Source organism: Macrobrachium rosenbergii, chromosome 10, assembly GCF_040412425.1.
Source record: "Macrobrachium rosenbergii isolate ZJJX-2024 chromosome 10, ASM4041242v1, whole genome shotgun sequence".
Classification (NCBI taxonomy): Eukaryota; Metazoa; Arthropoda; class Malacostraca; order Decapoda; family Palaemonidae; genus Macrobrachium; species Macrobrachium rosenbergii.
This window is the reverse complement of record NC_089750.1, coordinates 66,264,965-66,282,206: the sequence shown is the minus strand read 5'-3', so window position 1 is coordinate 66,282,206 and position 17,242 is coordinate 66,264,965. Positions and strand designations below refer to the sequence as shown.

Here is a 17,242-nt window from a genome sequence, read left to right as displayed (position 1 = left end):
TTTTATTTTATGTAACCCAGCTTAGTCTATAGGATATGAATTTTTCTGGCAGAAGCCTTAAAGTGTGTCGTTGGGTTTGTAATATTCTGTTTTGATTCAGAAACAGTTAGGCTTGTAGTTTAAATTAAGAGGTAGTAAAGTTTTAAACTTCTCCCTCATAGCATAATGCGTTTGTTGGTTTTGTAATATTCCATTTCTACTCAGACTTTTTAAAATTATTTACTTTGTCAAAGAAAATAATACTGCAAAGTGAATATATATAGTTACTTATATAGTTACCCAAAGAACAGGTGTTAAGTGAATTAAGTTGGTGCATTGGGACCATAAGGAATAATGCATTTTAATTGGTTAGTCCTAATCTTCTTCTCATATCAATGTATTTGTTGGTTTTGTAATATTCTTATTGTATTCAGACTTTGTGAATGATTCACTATATCAAAGAAAATATTCCTGCAAAGTGAATATAGACACCTATATAGTTCCCCAAAGAGCAGGTGTTATACGAATTAAGTTAGTGCATTAGGACCACAAGGAAAGATGCACTTTAATTAAGCAGTGGTGCATTGGGACCAGATACTCGTTGCATTTGGACCATGATACACGGTGCATTCAGACTAGTGTTGGTGCATTGAGGCAATGGTGCATTTAGTCCATAAACCCATTAGGTGCTCCACAGAAGGCTTATCTGCAAGGCATTGAACCTCCCACACAGACTGCGCCATTCACTTCGTCTTGTACCTACTCTCGTACTAATTTGTCTGTTTATTCATGCACCTGTTTATTTTTCAAATCTGCTTCCCCTAACAAGGGTGCTCAATCACACATACACGCACACACCCACACACACACACACACACACACACACACACACACACACACACACACACACACACACACAAAACAGTCATTATTACATTCACACATTCTGTAAACGGTAAAAAAAAAAAAAACTTATTTATTTATCTGCAAGTGGGAGGTGTTGACCCTCGACAACCCAACCCCTCTTTTATCGAATTTTGGGGCCTGTATGAGGTGGTGGAGGGCGCTCCAGTAATTATGATGGTAATGGTAATCCCGTCTTATGATCCCTGTAGGTAACTACAGCAGTTTATTTGCAAACAACACCAAAGTCAACAATTAATCTAGCCAGAGTCAAGCCCAATCGAGAATGCTGACGTGTAATTCTCTATAGGCATAGGCCTAGAGTAATCAACAAGTCAACATACCCATCAACAGCAACCAAGATTGTCTAAGTAGGGAAAATTGGCTGAGTGTAACAAAATGAATAAAGCTTAGGCAGGCAAAGCAAGTAATGACGGACTGGTCAAATAAGGGCAGGCAAAGGGGAAAGATCACAATTAGCAGACAACTGAATATCAACAAATAACGCCATCTTTGACTGTATAAAAAGAAAAATAAAACGCATTTAAAATCTGCAGTGAACTTCATTTTATCCTCTACCTTCGAAACTTTTCAGTCCTCAGGAATGGTCAGTATCCCTTAAAGAATTTCAAGCATTGGCAGAATCAATACAACTGAGAGATTAAACACTGCGCTGCATTTTCTTCAGTTTTTTATGTGCTGCCGAGATACTTGTTCCTTCCATTTCAGTATTATGTTACCAGAAATTTGATAAAATATTAATATTCCTCGCACTTTGCTGTTTTTCTTTATAGTTAAATGTTTAACATGTTTTCAAGTGATGTAATGCACTCATGCGATTAGAAACAGGTTCCATGGGAACTATCATCGCTCACATCCTCATATACTCTCTCAAACACGCACACACACAGATATATATATATATATATATATATATATATATATATATATATATATATATATATATATATATATATATATATATATATATATATATATATATATATATATATATATATATATATATATATATATATCTGCAGAACTCTGACGTTCAGCCGATGGGCCTTCAGAGTAAGTGTTGAAGATTTTAGTTTTTGTTGAATTTTCCTACACTCATTAAGGGTCAAATAAAAGGACTATATATATATATATATATATATATATATATATATATATATATATATACATACATATATATATATATATATATATATATATATATATATATATATACATACATATATATATATATATATATATATATATATATATATATATATATATATATATATATATATATATATATATATATATATATATATATATATATATATATATATATATGAGCATGATCGTGAATTGAGAATTTTCTTCTTGGTACACTTCACTTTGTACATGAGACAATAAAAACGTAATTTACTTTTACGTTTATGAATATGGTTATATTTTCCGGAACCGCCATAAAGAAGAATGATAACTTTTGGTAGTTTCTTTGTCTCTAGGGTAATTATCTTATGATACTGAATATATAATTATGTTTGGATTAGCCTATGACTTTTACTTTTACACTTAGAAGTATAGTTATATTTTCTTGACCTGCCCTGAAGAAGAATGATAATCTTTGGCAGTTTTATATTTTCTTGACCTGCCCTGAAGAAGAACGATAATCTTTGGCAGTTTCTTTGTTGCTACAATCGTTATCCTAAGATTCTGAATATAACTATATATTCTCGTTCCATCATTGCGAGGAAACAATACCAGAAATGGAAGGGAGAAGCAATATTAAACCACCAAAATAAGGGCGTTTCTTACCTGCTTGCTCCCTTGCAAACCAAAACATCAGAATCCGTGTCGCGCGACCTGCTGTGTATTTTATTCGGTTTTAACGCGGCCGGCAATAAATTGGCACAAAATGTCGAAGGGGGAACCAGACCAGGAACTCAAAAAGGTTAGTTTGCATCGCAGTTAGTCTGTTATCAAGGGAAAATGGAAGAAATAGGAGGAATTGTTGTTGGATGATGGTCTTATTGGCTAGCCTCCCATGCCTTGTTATGATGATTCATGCCCAGCTTATTTGGCTAGTCGAAGTAAATCGTCATTAGTTTATGTTGCTTAATATTATTTAAAGGAAGGTAATTCACAGTTTTTAATGGCATAGAGCCAAAATAGATTGCAAATAGTGTATGGCCGCTGTATTGTAATAAGGCCGTGAAATACGGCAGCTTAGTTCACGGAGTGGTAAAATTTTTTTTTTAATAATTATCTCCATTTAGACTTGATTACTGGCTTTATTAGTCTTCAGCTTTACAAAAATATAATTTTCTTATGTTTTGATATGTCCTTTGAACGAATTGTGACGTCGTTTCGTTAGCAAATGACTTGACCAACCACACCCAACCTAACCTAACTCAAGGTACCAGGTCCTAACCCTAGGACATGATATTAGTTTGAAAACATTCCATGAACATAACATAATCAGATTGAGAAGTAAAGATGGGATTATTGCCCTTGTAATTCACTCATTTTGTGGTTTTTTCCTACCCAAAAACCCCTTTTTCCCCACGGTGCCCCCCCCCCCCCAAATAGTAGGATGTAAGGGTGGGGTGTAACATCTTTCAAAGTACTCATTTCCTAATGAAACGAATGTCAGAAACGCCCAAAGCTCACAGTAAAATAGGAAAGTATTTTAAAATCCAAAATACAAAGATGGTTTAAAGTAAAATAGGTTAGGCCTGTGCCAGGTGAGGCTGTAGTGGTTTGACACCATCCAGTTTTGTGAAATTCCATTTGGGTGATGAAGTGATCGGTTGATTAAAATGCCAATGCCATGAAACCAATTTTTATCGTTTTATCCCATTGCTTCCCTTTTGTGTTAGCTTTCTGTATGTATTTTTTTTTTATTATGCCTTGCCTGGGGTTAGCCTAGGTCAGAGGGTAAATCAAGCATAATTTATCCTACATAGGCCTGCCTGTGCCAAAAAATAATGACAGCAAATGTTTTAGTTTTACCTAGATTTGGGAAAATAAATTTCAACTAGGCCTAGACTATTTCTGCAGTTAGGCTAGGCCTATTGATCTGAAGATGAATAGATTTTCTTCTAGCCTGTGTGATTCCCATGGAAAATGTATAACCTAGTTGCCAAGGTATTGGACCTTGGTGCAAAACATAAACTATAATTTTGTTTTTCCCCTTTCTGGATTCAGATTCTTTGGTCTGTGGTTGGTAGGCCATTACCTTTTATTTTTCTTATGATAGAGGACAAAATACACTCCACCAAAACCTAACCTAACCTAACTTAGGCCACTAGGCTATATCCTGCCTCACCAGGATTGACTAACAGTTGGTGTTGCACAACATTGCAACCCCGTGTTGTTGTGTGTGTATCTGACTATTTTTTCAAATTATATTTATGCCTAGTCTAAGATATTGCTATTTATGTAATCCTTTTTTTTAATTCTCATATTTTCCGACAAATATATTCCTGTTGTTTTGATGTGATCTGACTTTTGGCTTATAATTGATGTTTCTGTTTATTTTAATGAAAATCCAGCATATCTCAATTTCTGTAGAAAATAAGTGATGTAAGAGTAAAGGTGGTAATGATTCACTCCTTCCCACACAATAATAGCCTAATATGGGATCAGTTTGACAAGCCAGTTGAAAATAAAAATCTGTGAAATTTGTAACCAATAATATTTTAGTAATAACTGAACAGGCAAGCATCCTAACCTAACCTAGGGTGTTGTGTTCTACTTGACAGACAGACAGCTCATCAGACTAAATGCAGACTGCAAATTGCCAAATAATAGATAATGTATATAACAAATGTACCAAGCTTTGTTACTGAAGTTGTAAAGCATGAGGTCATAATTTAGCAGCCTTTAACATACGTGCATTGTCTGGTTTCCGAGGACAAGATGTTGCTAAAGGCATTTCAGACTTGGAGCAGGTATGGCAAAGACTTCATTCATTCAGAAAATTTTGTTACATGTTCACTATCATCTCTTCAAATTCTCTGATTATTGTGTGATTCATGAACACTGGTACCAGAGTTTTCTGGGTTGAAAATGTGTATGCTACTGTGATCATTTTATTTGTGGTACTACCATCAGTAAGCCAGATATATTTTGTCGTTAGTTCGCTTTACAACTCTCAGTTGAAATTGTAGTAATCTCTAGACAATTGTTGTTTAATTCATCAGTAATTTCCTTGAATTTTCCTTCCAGGCCTTCATGGAGCTTCAGGGGAAGATGCAGGAGACAAACCAAAAATTAAGAATTGCAGATGTACAGGTGGAAAGCCTCAAGAAACAGATTGTTCATGCACAACTTACAGACAAAGAAATACAGGTATTATGCGACTATTTTTCTTTTGTCTTATGTATAGTGCTCATGTGTTTGAAACTGGTGGACTAGAGGTATACAAAAGGACAGTGCAAACTTGGGGTGTCATTGCTTCTCAGGTATTAAGGTAGTAAAGAATTTTATGGGCTGAGTAAACATGTTACTGTAGTAAATTAAATTTGGATATTTCCTCAAAAGAAATGGATTTAGCATATCTTTTGTTAAACTTATAGTCCAGAGAATGAACATGCAAGATTTTAGGTATTGTATATAGAATTATTGTTTCTTTCCATAGGGACTGTCGCACGGTTGGGTTTCTTAAGTGCTGTGGTCTTAATTTGTTTTACTGTATCTTCAATAATACATATTCTGTTTTTGTTTGCGTGGGTAAGCTGTGGACCTGTTTACTGCATCTGTCCCATATCCCAGTGCGTTCTATAGAATCTTGCCTTCAGATCATTTGCCCTCCTGTAAACCTCTTCCTTTGAAACATTTTCTAGAGATCACTACAATATATCTAAATCCCTGTGGACACCATGTATATGCCACCTTGTTCCAGGCCTGTCATTTTATTTTTAAGTTATTCTTGGTCTTCAACTTTTAGGTGTGTATACATGTGATGGAATAACTATTTCCGGTTGTTGTCAGTTGTTATTTTGGAAATTATGTATAATTAGTTTATTAAATATTTTCGTCTGCGTAATTCAGACACCAGCTGAGTTGGAGAGTGTATATGGTTGGTTGGGAAGTCAAACCATTTTATGGCGGGAAATTGTGACCAGAATATATCTGTTGTTACTATGAAGTTACCAGACTGCTGTGTCACTTTTTATTGATCTTAGAGGTGACCTGAAGTTTGGTTACTTAAAAAACAAGGGACAACTGGAGCCAAAAATAGTTAGTGGAGTTGAAGTAAGTGGGAGAAGACTAAATTGAACATATAAATAATAGAGGGCAGAAAGAAATGTAGTGGCGTGGGGGAAGTGGCCAATCAAGCTAAAAGTCAAGATCTATAGCACAGTGATAAGACCAGTGTTAATGTATGGATCAGAAACATGGGCTCTAGGAAGAAGAGAGGCAGTAAAGCTTGAGAGAACAGAGATGAGAATGCTGAGATGGATTATGGGAATATCGCTGCTTGAGAGATTGGAAAATGATAAAATAAGAAGAGCAGGCTTAGTAAAGATAACAGAGGTGATAAGAGAGTCACAATTGAGATGGTATGGGCATTTGTGATGGATGGATGACGAGGAGGGAGTGAAGAGGGCTTGGGAAGAACCTTTTAGAAGATCGAGAGGGAGACGAGAATTAGATGCCGAGATAAAGTGAAGGAAGATATGGAGAGAAGAGGTTTGGTGGAGGATGATGCCTTTGATTGAAGGCAGTGGAGAAGGTGCATCAGACAACCGACCCCTTAACGTAGGGATAACGGTGGGAAGGAAGAAGAGAAAGAAATGTAGCAATGGCTAAAGGGTTACTACTGTACAAACGGTGCTTCTAATTCTCTGTTTGCACCTTTTGTATTCCTGCTTAGTCTGGTGTCTTCCATCTCTTTTACTGTGTTCCTAGTAAATGTAGTTTAATGCTTGGAAGATGGTGTCCAGCTAAGAGAAAATGTCAGAATCTGGCTGTTTGTAGATAATATGGACAGACAACAGCACATAGAAAACTTTAAATCTTTGTACTAGTCATTAAGGAAGTCTTGGGTGGATGGGATTAGAAGTAAACTAATAGTGTAGATGTTAAGAAATAGCTGTTAACAAATTCAACAGAATTTACAAAGAATCCAGAAATATTGACCAAACTAATTGGCGTATTTAGGATACTTATGGACATCCAGGGTTAAGATGAAAAGGCACATGTATACCATAGAACAGGTGCTGTGATGTTATCTTTCCATTTGTAAAGGGAATGCAGAAATCAAGAGCTAAGAAGCTGAGAAAGTATCAGCATTGTAAGAGAAGATTTGAGGGAAGTCATTGCATGTCTAACCCCATGAAGAGAAAACTGCTATATAGTGCAGCAGATTGCTGTAAAAATCGTTCAGATAGTGAAACAAGCATGAAATTTGGCACAAACATTCCTAAGACTACGCTCTCTTAGAAAAGGGCGCTGGCCACCTGAAAATCCAAGATGGCGGCTATTTTTCAAAATGGCCGCCATCTATGTTGAGATTCACTGGTTTGGGAGCATCTATTGGATGGAATATGCCAGTTTTTTTTTTTTAAACCTCGACTTTTAGGTTATAAAAATGTTCCATACCACACATTTTATTGAAAACCCTTACTAAATGAATTGTAACCAAGATGGCGTACAAAATGGTTGCCATAAAAGTTTTTTTTTCTATCCACAGCGCTAGCAGACATAGAGACCAACTGTTTTTATTTAATGGTATATTCATGTGATCAGACAGTTTAACTAATATGCTATTTTCAACTGAAATAGTAATGGTATGGTCACATACAACATTGTGTCTAAGACTGTAACCATAAAAAGAAAAGAAGAGAAATACGGACTAAACGCAACCAATCTATGTATAGGTCTCTCAACCTACACCTTTGAAAAATTCGAGGATAAGAAGGTAGGCATAGCATGACACGTTGGATGCTCAAGCTAGATTATCTACTGAAGAGAGGGCAATATTTATCTAGACTTCACATTTGCAAGTGCACAGAGCTGTGCAGGAAGACCCAGCTTGTAGCACATGCACCTTTCCCGACAGCCTGCTTTGCATCCACATTTGGTAAGCTGTTGGCAACTCTTGGCTAAGGGCGAGTTGGTTGTCCAGAGGACTTGCCATGCTTCACCAGACTTTTGCCATCCCCACTCAGCAGGGTTCTCTGGCTGTGGCTGACACTGGGTGGCCTGCCCCACACACAACCAGCCTGGTACGCAGCACGCTTGGTGTGTTGGAGGAGAGCTCCCCTGGTTGGTGGAATGGCCTCATATGCCCTTTGTTTTCTGGCAAACATATCAAGTCTAGCCTCATCCACAGTGCCAGCAGTGCTGGATCTTTCATACATAAGTATGACAAACCTCTCCAGGACCTTCAGGTCACTCTCTTCCACTCTGAGAGGGTAGTGACTCAGTTTGGAGAACACAGTGGAGGCCTCTGGAAAGATGTTCCATGTCTGCCAGGCGGTCTTCTTGCCCTTGCTCGGAAGGCTGACACTGTATCACAGCCTGTGAACGCATGGAAGAAAAGCATGCCATTCACCTTCTCCTGGCCCAGAGAGTTGCACAGGTCATGCACAGCAATCCAGCGCAGGCTCTGGCCTTGGCCAAATGCCACCCATAGCTTCTCTAGCCCTAGATTGTGGAGAGTGGAGAAAGCACTGACTGCAACGACAAGAACATCTGTGTCATTTGCTTTAACCGTGATGGTCTTGGCTCCATGTTCTGTGGCATATTTGGCATGGAGAAAGATGCGGGTGTCAGCTTCCTCATGAGAGCACTTTTCCAGTCCCTGAAGACTAGCCTCATGAGTGCTGAGGACAGCAGACCCTTTCGTGGCAATGACAACATTTGTGGCAGACATCTGGGCAACTTTGTCTGCCAGGAACTGGAACAACTCTGTCTTGTTGGCATCGTGTCTTAGGAAATTGCGCCAGTTGGATGGAATTGTGTTCTTGTCTGTCACCTTGCGCCTTCCTCCTTGACCACGTTGGAGCCTGGTCTCAGCTTTGAGGCTGGATGTATTGTATACATCAAATACAAGATGTGATGATGTGTACTTGCTGCTATAGGATTGTATCACAGGCAAGAAGTCGCAAAGTGCATAGCCCTCAAAGGTCTTTCCTTTCTTTGGTGGCAAGGCATGGACCAAAGCTGATCCATCTACAATGAGGACATCAGTCTTTGGTTCTTTGTCTTCTAGTGTAACATGACTCTCCAGGACCGAGGTCAGCTGAGACTTCTGACATGTGTACAGCCTACCACCCTCACTAAGGGAAGCTGGGAATGTTTGATTCTCGTGCTGGAAGAATTCCTGCAGATCACATTCACGGCTCTGACAGGATATAAATAGCTTTGAGAAAAGCTGGCAATCCTCCTTCAGAAGTTTCTGCTTTGACTGTTCTACAGGAGCAGCTTCTTGCCTGAAGAAGTCAGTTCTGTTCTTCTTTATCGGCTCATAGAAGGAGACTGCATTGTTTGCCAAAGAGTCTGAAAACTTCTGAAATTTAGTGCGGCCTCTGTCAAGGTGTGTCTGTAGAAGTTCTGCTGAGCTGGGGTGGGCAATGTCTTTGTTGTCAATGGAATACAGATCCTGGCTCTCTTCCTGAAAAGGACTTCCCAAGTGTTGCAAAGCCAATGACAGCTTGCTGACTCTCTCCAAGAATGTCTTCTGCGCATGAGGTGTTTGTTCATGGTGTGTTGTCTGCTCATTAGACTCCTTACTTTGAACCTCTGTTTCGTATGCAGACACCAAGCGGATGATCTCTGGGCCAGCCACCATCCATCTTCTGAGTGCTGACGGATCTTCAGTCAGCCCAATGGCTCCGCCATCAGCCTTTATAAAGGCATTGGTCTGCTCATGAGCTTGGTCAAGAGCCATTGCTGAGAACTGGCGACTGGTCTTGTGCACAACAAAGTTGCCAGCCTTGAACTCCTTGTGCAACTCTGGGTGTGAACTCTCTAGGGTAAGCATATCCCTGAGCTGAATAGGCAGCCAACGAGCATAGTTTGTATTATTGTTGGAAAAGAAGTAGGGTATCAGCTCATGCAATGCCTGGCAGTAGAGGACAAAATTGGCCTCACGGAAGGACCTGATCAGTAGGAATATCACAAGTTCCATAGACAACACCATGTGCCAGAAGTGGAACTGTGGACTCTGCTGTCTTCGAAGGTCACACCACTCCTCAAACTCTAATGCCTGCTCATTGTTGTTTGCTTTCTCAGCACAGTAGTCAGTGTATGCTGTCCTCAGGAGTTTGTACAAACTAGAGGCTGTAACCTGGTGCATCTGCCGTGTCCTGGTTACACTTGCAGCTGACAGGAAGGATTCTGCAGTTCCAGATGAAGCAACTCCTGCCTCCACCAGAGCTCCTGTCCAACCACTGCCATGAAGAAGAGTACCAAGAGATGTCATTGCTGCCATCTCAATGTGCAGACCACCAAACATTACCAGATACTTGTCTTCGCCATACTGATCAGGCCACTGCCACTGCACCTGCTTTGCTACGGCATAGATTGGCTGATCAGCTGTGATTATGGGTATCTGGCCAGGGTTCAGAAAATCAGTGACATCCTGCACTTTCTGCATCACGTGTTTGATCGTAGCAACAGAATGAGCCTGATCACGCAGGAGAGGAAGCAATGAAGTTATGGTTACTTCAAATTCTGGGCTTCTCTTCATTGAAGCGTGATGAGCTGACCACGTCAGATTCACTGCATCATCTATTTCCTGGGTGACTATGACCTTGTCTAGCCACTGATACTCCAGTGCAAGCTGTGGCCCCAAGATATCTGTGGGTGGCTTTGGTATTGCAGTGTTTGGTGGCACAGGGTTCTTTGTTTGAAAGGAAGCTGGTGAGATGTTTGTGAATGTGTCCGCAATTCAGGCACCGACCTCACTTTCTCAGGTGCAAACTTTAGTTGCTGTCTTTCCTGTCCAGTGTTCTCCTTGGTGGGGTGCTGAAATATGGAGATGCTAGTTCCATGGAAGGAGGTAGTGGCAGTAGTTGCAGATGGGTTGTGGTCGATGTTGTCCATCACTGCAGTGGTGAACAACCCTTTTCGCAGTACTGGGGACAGACCACACCCTCCTCCACATATTTGCTAACTGTGGCATCTCCTAACTGTGCAGAGACCTCCAGTACTCTGTCATAAGAGATACTGAGGCCATACTGATGTAGCATTTCAACCAGGTTTCTCTTCCTGGTTTTGGCATAGACTGAGAGTCCCATGTAGACTGGGAATGGTGTTTCTCTGTCTTTGGAGTGTCTATGAGTTGTTGCTCCCTCTTTGTATCGGGAGTAGCAGTTGAACTGCATGAGCTGTGCAATGGCCTGGTCTGACTTTGATGCTCCAAATTGTAACTGTGACTTGATGTCAGCCCCATGCTCAACCATCCCTACAAACTGGAGCAGGAGAGGAGGCACAGAATTTCGTACACAAGCCTCAGAAAATGTGCCATCAAACCGTGACTGATGATCAAGTATAGACTTTCTGAGAATATTTGCTGCTTTAGCAATGATAACTGCCTCTGAAAGATCAGATGATTGAGCAAGTGCTTTTCCCACATCCTTTTGAAATGCAAGTAATACATCTCTGCCAGATTTATGAGCCTCAAGTTCTGGAATTTCTGCCAGAAGTTTGTCTTTGAGTCTCGTGGAATTTACACTTGGTGACTCTACACCTAATTGTTCCAGACGTTGTTGGTAGAGGTGGCAAATATCTGCCAGCCGAAATGTGACTGGATCATCTGAACAAAGGTTGTTTTCAACAATGTATATCATCAGTTCTGACAGAACTAGTGGATACACATCTGATTCTGACTCAGTGCTACCTTGGTCTTTCTCAAGGCTCCTCAGGTAGGACCTTTTTCTGTTGTAGAGGGCACAAAGACAGGCATGGTGATACTTAAACTCCTGTGCAATGACATCCCCACCAGTCAACTTAGCAAGGAGCTTGCCATCACTAAGTATCTCTGCACATTCACACAATTTCAAGTCAAGGCCCTTAGTACTAGCCTGTCTGAGATCAGATGCAGGTGCCACTTTCTCACAGAAAATGCAAACTTCATTGTCATGACTGGTTCGGGCGCAGTTTTGCACGACTAGTCTCAGTGTTGCTGGTCTGGTCATTGGATTGTCGCTTTCTTGCACGGTCCAGTTTAGTGTTGTTAAACAACAAGCGACAGTTCACATGGTATTTTGCTGCATTTTTCCTGAGAGTGGCCTCTATGCCATCACCTTCATCCAGCCTTGCTGGATCCATTATCAGTGGCATTTCATTAATTTCACGGAACATGGGAATGTTCCTTGCCAGCATTGTGTACCCATCATGGTCTAGGACATGATGACTTGGAGGTGATGTCAAGTGCTCACCTCTTTTGTCCTTCTGACAAAGACAACACAAACTCCAGTTTGTTTTTCTACTGCTCAATATTGGATTGGCATCACATTCTGCCATGATTTCACTTTTGATTAAGGCCGAGGGGTTATCCTTTTACCACCTTAAACAAAGCACACATTCCTGTATGGGATTCAACTAGGTTCGGTCTCCCTACACCTAGCCCGATCATTCATCCAGTGCCATTTAAGTCCCGTGTGATCTGTACACCATCCAGGTAAGTACATGAACCATCATGTACAGCCCCATACCCTTGGCTCGGCTCTCCCGCGCTGCCACATCCTGTCTATTCAGGTGCGGCTATCTAACTATAGCTGGTCTGGGGCTGTTAGAAAGCATTTGGGACACTAAACTAAACTATACTACAACTACTAGTCTAAGACTACAGGATTAGTAAAGCTGGATTAGCTGGCACTGAACCCCATGCTGAGTTACACAGCAGTGATGTCACCAGTGTGCCCTGGTTGTGTGCAGACATACACTCTTTTACATTTATTAATTTTCCTTCAAAATTGATGAGTTATTCGAAAGAGATGGCCTCATTAGGATCTAAAACCACAGAAACCAAGATCCATGCTTAAAACGATAATTGTTGAACGGGCATTATTTCTCATTATAATTATTGTTTCTACCTTTTCTTGGCAGCCATATAGCCCCCATATTTAAAGGTAAACTGTACTGGGAAGCTACAGAAACATAATATTCACAAGAAATAGTATGGAAGAGCTTTACCATATTGCTAGAAGCAAATACATGCCATTCTAGTGAAAAATTAGCCAAAATCTGTCGATACTGGCCGCCATCTTAGAATTTGGCCGCCATATTAAATTTTTTGCGTGGCCAGCGCCCTTTTCTGATAGAGGGAACTTTAAAGAGCACTTGTGCAAAATTTCATGCTTGTTTCACTATCTGAACGATTCTTATGAAATATGCAATTATCTGCTGCACTAATAGGAATATACTGCTCAAGCATATGATAATGACTTAATGACCTTAAATTTCATAAAACTGTGAAGGCTGTGATGAACGTTACATGAAGTGTGTGTGAAGGATGATACAATACCATAACTGGTATGGGAGCAAAGAAGACCTTTGGGTAGACCTGCCTTGGACAGTCAAAATGACTGAACAGGATGGCATGTGGAATGTGGCAGAACTTAATCATATTATAGCCCAATGGAGTGAGTAATCATATTGTAGGTCTGATAGAGTAAGTAATCATACATATGGTCTAATGGAGTGAGTACATTTAGGGTCTTATGGAGTGAGTGATTATATCAAGTGGCAAGACAATGTTGGTAAAGGACAAGGTTAGTCAGACAGAGGTAATGATATAAAACATATGAAGTCTTTGGATCTTTGGACATGTCCTGATCAATAATATAAAGCATGACCATAATGCATCTAATGTGGAAAATATAGTTTGTGCAGGACAGTGCCTGTTAAAAATAATTGTTTGGGATGAATCTTACCCACTGGTAAAGTTAGCTTCACAGACTCCCTAAGCTGGCGCCAAAAACACTAAGCGCGGAAATATAAACTAACTTGAACAGTAGGTAAGTATCCAAATACTGTAATAAGTTTTATTATGAAAGTCTATATTACTGTATTTTGGATGAATCGTACTTACTGTTAAAGGTAACTTATATCTCCGCGCTTAGTGTGTTTTTTTTGGCGCCAGCTTAGGGAGTTTGTGAAGCTAACTTTAACAGCAGGTAAGTATCCAAGTAATAAATATATTAGGACAATTTATATTTTTCTCATTCAAATTCAGTTTAAAGTTAGGGCAGTTAGAATACACAAACCGATTTTAATTTTTCAACTTTCAGTATGTAATCCTTATTTTAGTTTTTTGTTAATCTAGTAAGTATTAAGAGGAAACTAAAGTTTGTCCAGGATTTGTGTAATAACTTTGCTGTATTTTCAGAGCTTAGGGAAAACACACGTGTATATGAGGGTGTTGGACGGATGTTTCTGCTTACTGATATCCCAATGGTGCGCAACAATCTGAAAGCCAAGGTTGCCAAATGCAATGATAAGATTGCAAACTTACAGGTAAGTGCTGTGGTTTCTTTTTAGTTTTTATATGTAACTTGGCTGAAGAGCCACATAAAGGAAATAAAAACATCACCAAAATAAGATATGAAAGCAAATAACTCAACTTTATTAAAATAACATTTTAAATTGCTGGCGAAGCTGAATGTAGACAACACAAAGCAGTAGTCAAGACTACAGATGAACCATGTTAAGGGGTAAAATGCGCTGTGTTCACATAATTTCAAACATATTAAAGCAGCAAGTTGAGCAGACCAACAGTGATGATTCCCTGATTAAATGACTGATGCTGTAGTTGGAAGGCAAGTGAAACCTTTCCTGTTAGTCCTCTCCAGCTTCTTTGGAATGGAAGATTTAAACTCCTCTGACTTCATTGCTGTCAAGTGTTTCTAGGAGGGCATGATTAAAGGGATGCTACTGAGCTCAATTACAGTCGGGCAGTTTTGTCCTCGACAGACAAGACTGATTGAACAACCTGATGTAAATATTGAAGCTGCTCTGTTGGTGGTGTGATGGCACGAGCCAGCCACCATTGTGAATCCAGTCACATTTCCCATAATGCTGTGTTAAGTCTGTAACCGTTTATTTAAGTTAATTTTCTTTTAAGCATTTACTCAGGTAATCTTAGCTCCATTGTAAGTTCTGGTGATTCATCAAAGAGAAAACATATCATGATGGAAAGTTAGTTAGTTATAAATGATTTGTTTAACCAGACCTCTGAACTCTTTTAGGGTTCTTCTTGGGCTGGGAGAATTACATGGAAACAATGTTGTGACTGGAAGTGGGTGGTAAGCCATCAATAATTTAGTCAGTAATCAGTTTAAATTTAATAACAATTAATGCAAGACATTGGTGGGATGAGAGGAAGTATTAATCTTTAATCATTACATTTATTTTGGTTATACCTATATGCATACAGATTTCCTTATTATCTTCCAAGTAGCTAAATTTGCTAAGACATTTTGTTGAGGGTAAGCACAAACCTTACTTCTGAGAACCTTGCAAATTTGACCTTAAGACAGACTTGGAAACAGATATCGTTGGGGTCCAAGGACTGCATATAGATTCCAATATCTCCATACGAGGATAGTGCTGTCAGTGTGCACCTCTTACGGTGCACTGTAGGCACTTAAGGTTCTTTGCAGCATTCCTTTGGTCTCTAGCTTTAACTCCTTTCATTCCCTTTACTGTACCTCCATTCATATTTTCTTTTATCTTGCTGCATTTATATTCCCATCCTACTATCCACCCTCTCCTAACACTTGTTTTATAGTGCAACTTCAAGGTTTTCCTCCTGTTACACTTTTGAAACCTTTTTACCCTCAATTTCCCTTTCAGTGCTGAAATACCTCAATAGGTCCCAGTGCTTGACCTTTGGCCTAAATTTTATATTCCATGCCATTCCATCATGGACTAGATTTGGATTTTTGGTGGCACCTAGGCATTTATGTCAGCTTTGTGACCAGGTTCTTAAATGAACTGCACAATCTCTTAAAGAAGATTCTTACCAAGGTTTGAAGTCGATGGGTCTGTTTATTGCACCCAGCTTTGTTTTGTCATGGAGATTTAAAAGCACAGGTAGCAAGAAATAAGTCACTGTGCCTTTATCCATTCTGTCACTTCTTTACCAAGTCAAAAATGAAGAGGACCTCCTCTGATGCCCTGTCTTTGATTCTGAATCATAAGGTCAATCCCAGAAGCTTTCATTTGGATCCTGGAGGCCTCAGTCTGCCAAACTGAAATTTAGCATCCCAATCCTTCCCTCCTAAATTGCATTTCTGACTAATTACAATAAGTTTATTTTGAAACTCGTAATTATTTATGAACAAAACAAAGCAGGACTCATCCCCATTAATTGTTACAGCTCACATATCAAGCAGCACAAATACAGATATTTGTGGCTGCTATTGGAAGTGTGTGACCATCAACAAGGTTATAATTATGTAATCAAGAAAAGGGCGAGTAATTGTAAGTAATGGGTTTATATAAAAAAATGGCATTTTTCAAATAGTTAGAAAATTAATTTGGCAGTATGGGTTTTTGTTGTTGTTGCCAGGATTCATTCATATTGTAAATACTGTATTAATGGATTTCATTTCTTCCCACAGTCAAACAAAGAGTACCTGGAACGCAGCATGGTAGAAAGCCAGAATAACCTAAGAGAAATGATCAAGCTTAAACAGGCGATGAGTGCAGCATAATGAACATGTTCTTGTTGCTAACTGCATTTTTTCCTTTTTAAAATCCGTGATATTGCTGTTCTCCTTAAACTAAGTCCTAAGTGTGGGGGTAATTTGCAACCAGGTCCTCATTCATTTTGCTGTTGTAAGTTCTGTAAAACTGGAATTACAATTTCTATTATCTTTACCTGCATGTAGCATTTTCTTCTTCCACCTCCTGGTCGTAATTAACACAATACTGCAAAGCTAAATTTTATGGGAAGTGGCTTAGTTATCGTATTGTATTATTTCTTCTCGTATATTTTAATTTTGTGAAAATGTATTTTGTCTTGTTTGTTAACTTATAGGCCTTGACACATTTTTTTTATTTCCTCTTTCTCTGACCACTGTAATTGAGACATTGCAATCATCTATACCACTGTTTATAAATTCTCAAATTCACCTCATTTCTAAATAAAGTTATGCTTAATTATGGAGTTATTTCTTTTTCAAACTAGCAGAGAGCTATGGCAGGCCTGTAACGTGAGTACTGTATGCCATTTAGCATTACCTTTTGGAGAGAAACTGAAATGTGAATTATGGGCAACTATAAGACTGTTTTTATTACAAAATTGATGCAGCTAAGATAAGCACTACATTACAACTGTGGTTTTGTTATAAATGTATTTTCATTATTGTAAATTAGTCAACACGTAGCTAGAGAT

At 39.1% G+C, this 17,242-nt stretch overlaps 1 protein-coding gene across 1 annotated transcript; it reads left to right on the top strand.

The window, feature by feature from the left end:
- Positions 1-2,677: 2,677 nt before the first annotated feature.
- On the top strand, positions 2,678-17,010 carry Pfdn1 (prefoldin 1). Its single transcript, XM_067109611.1, has 4 exons — positions 2,678-2,833; positions 5,113-5,298; positions 14,152-14,358; positions 16,467-17,010. Exons 1-4 carry the CDS (start codon positions 2,798-2,800, stop codon positions 16,557-16,559), a joined length of 522 nt encoding a protein of 173 aa, XP_066965712.1. The 5' UTR covers positions 2,678-2,797; the 3' UTR covers positions 16,560-17,010.
- Positions 17,011-17,242: the final 232 nt, after the last annotated feature.

Bases quoted from the DNA above. Each gene is read 5' to 3' on its own strand.
- Pfdn1 (XM_067109611.1), top strand. From the start codon at position 2,798: ATGTCGAAGGGGGAACCAGACCAGGAACTCAAAAAG. The intron at 2,834-5,112 runs GTTAGTTTGCAT...TTTTCCTTCCAG, and splicing joins CAGACCAGGAACTCAAAAAG to GCCTTCATGGAGCTTCAGGG. The intron at 14,359-16,466 runs GTAAGTGCTGTG...TTCTTCCCACAG, and splicing joins ATAAGATTGCAAACTTACAG to TCAAACAAAGAGTACCTGGA.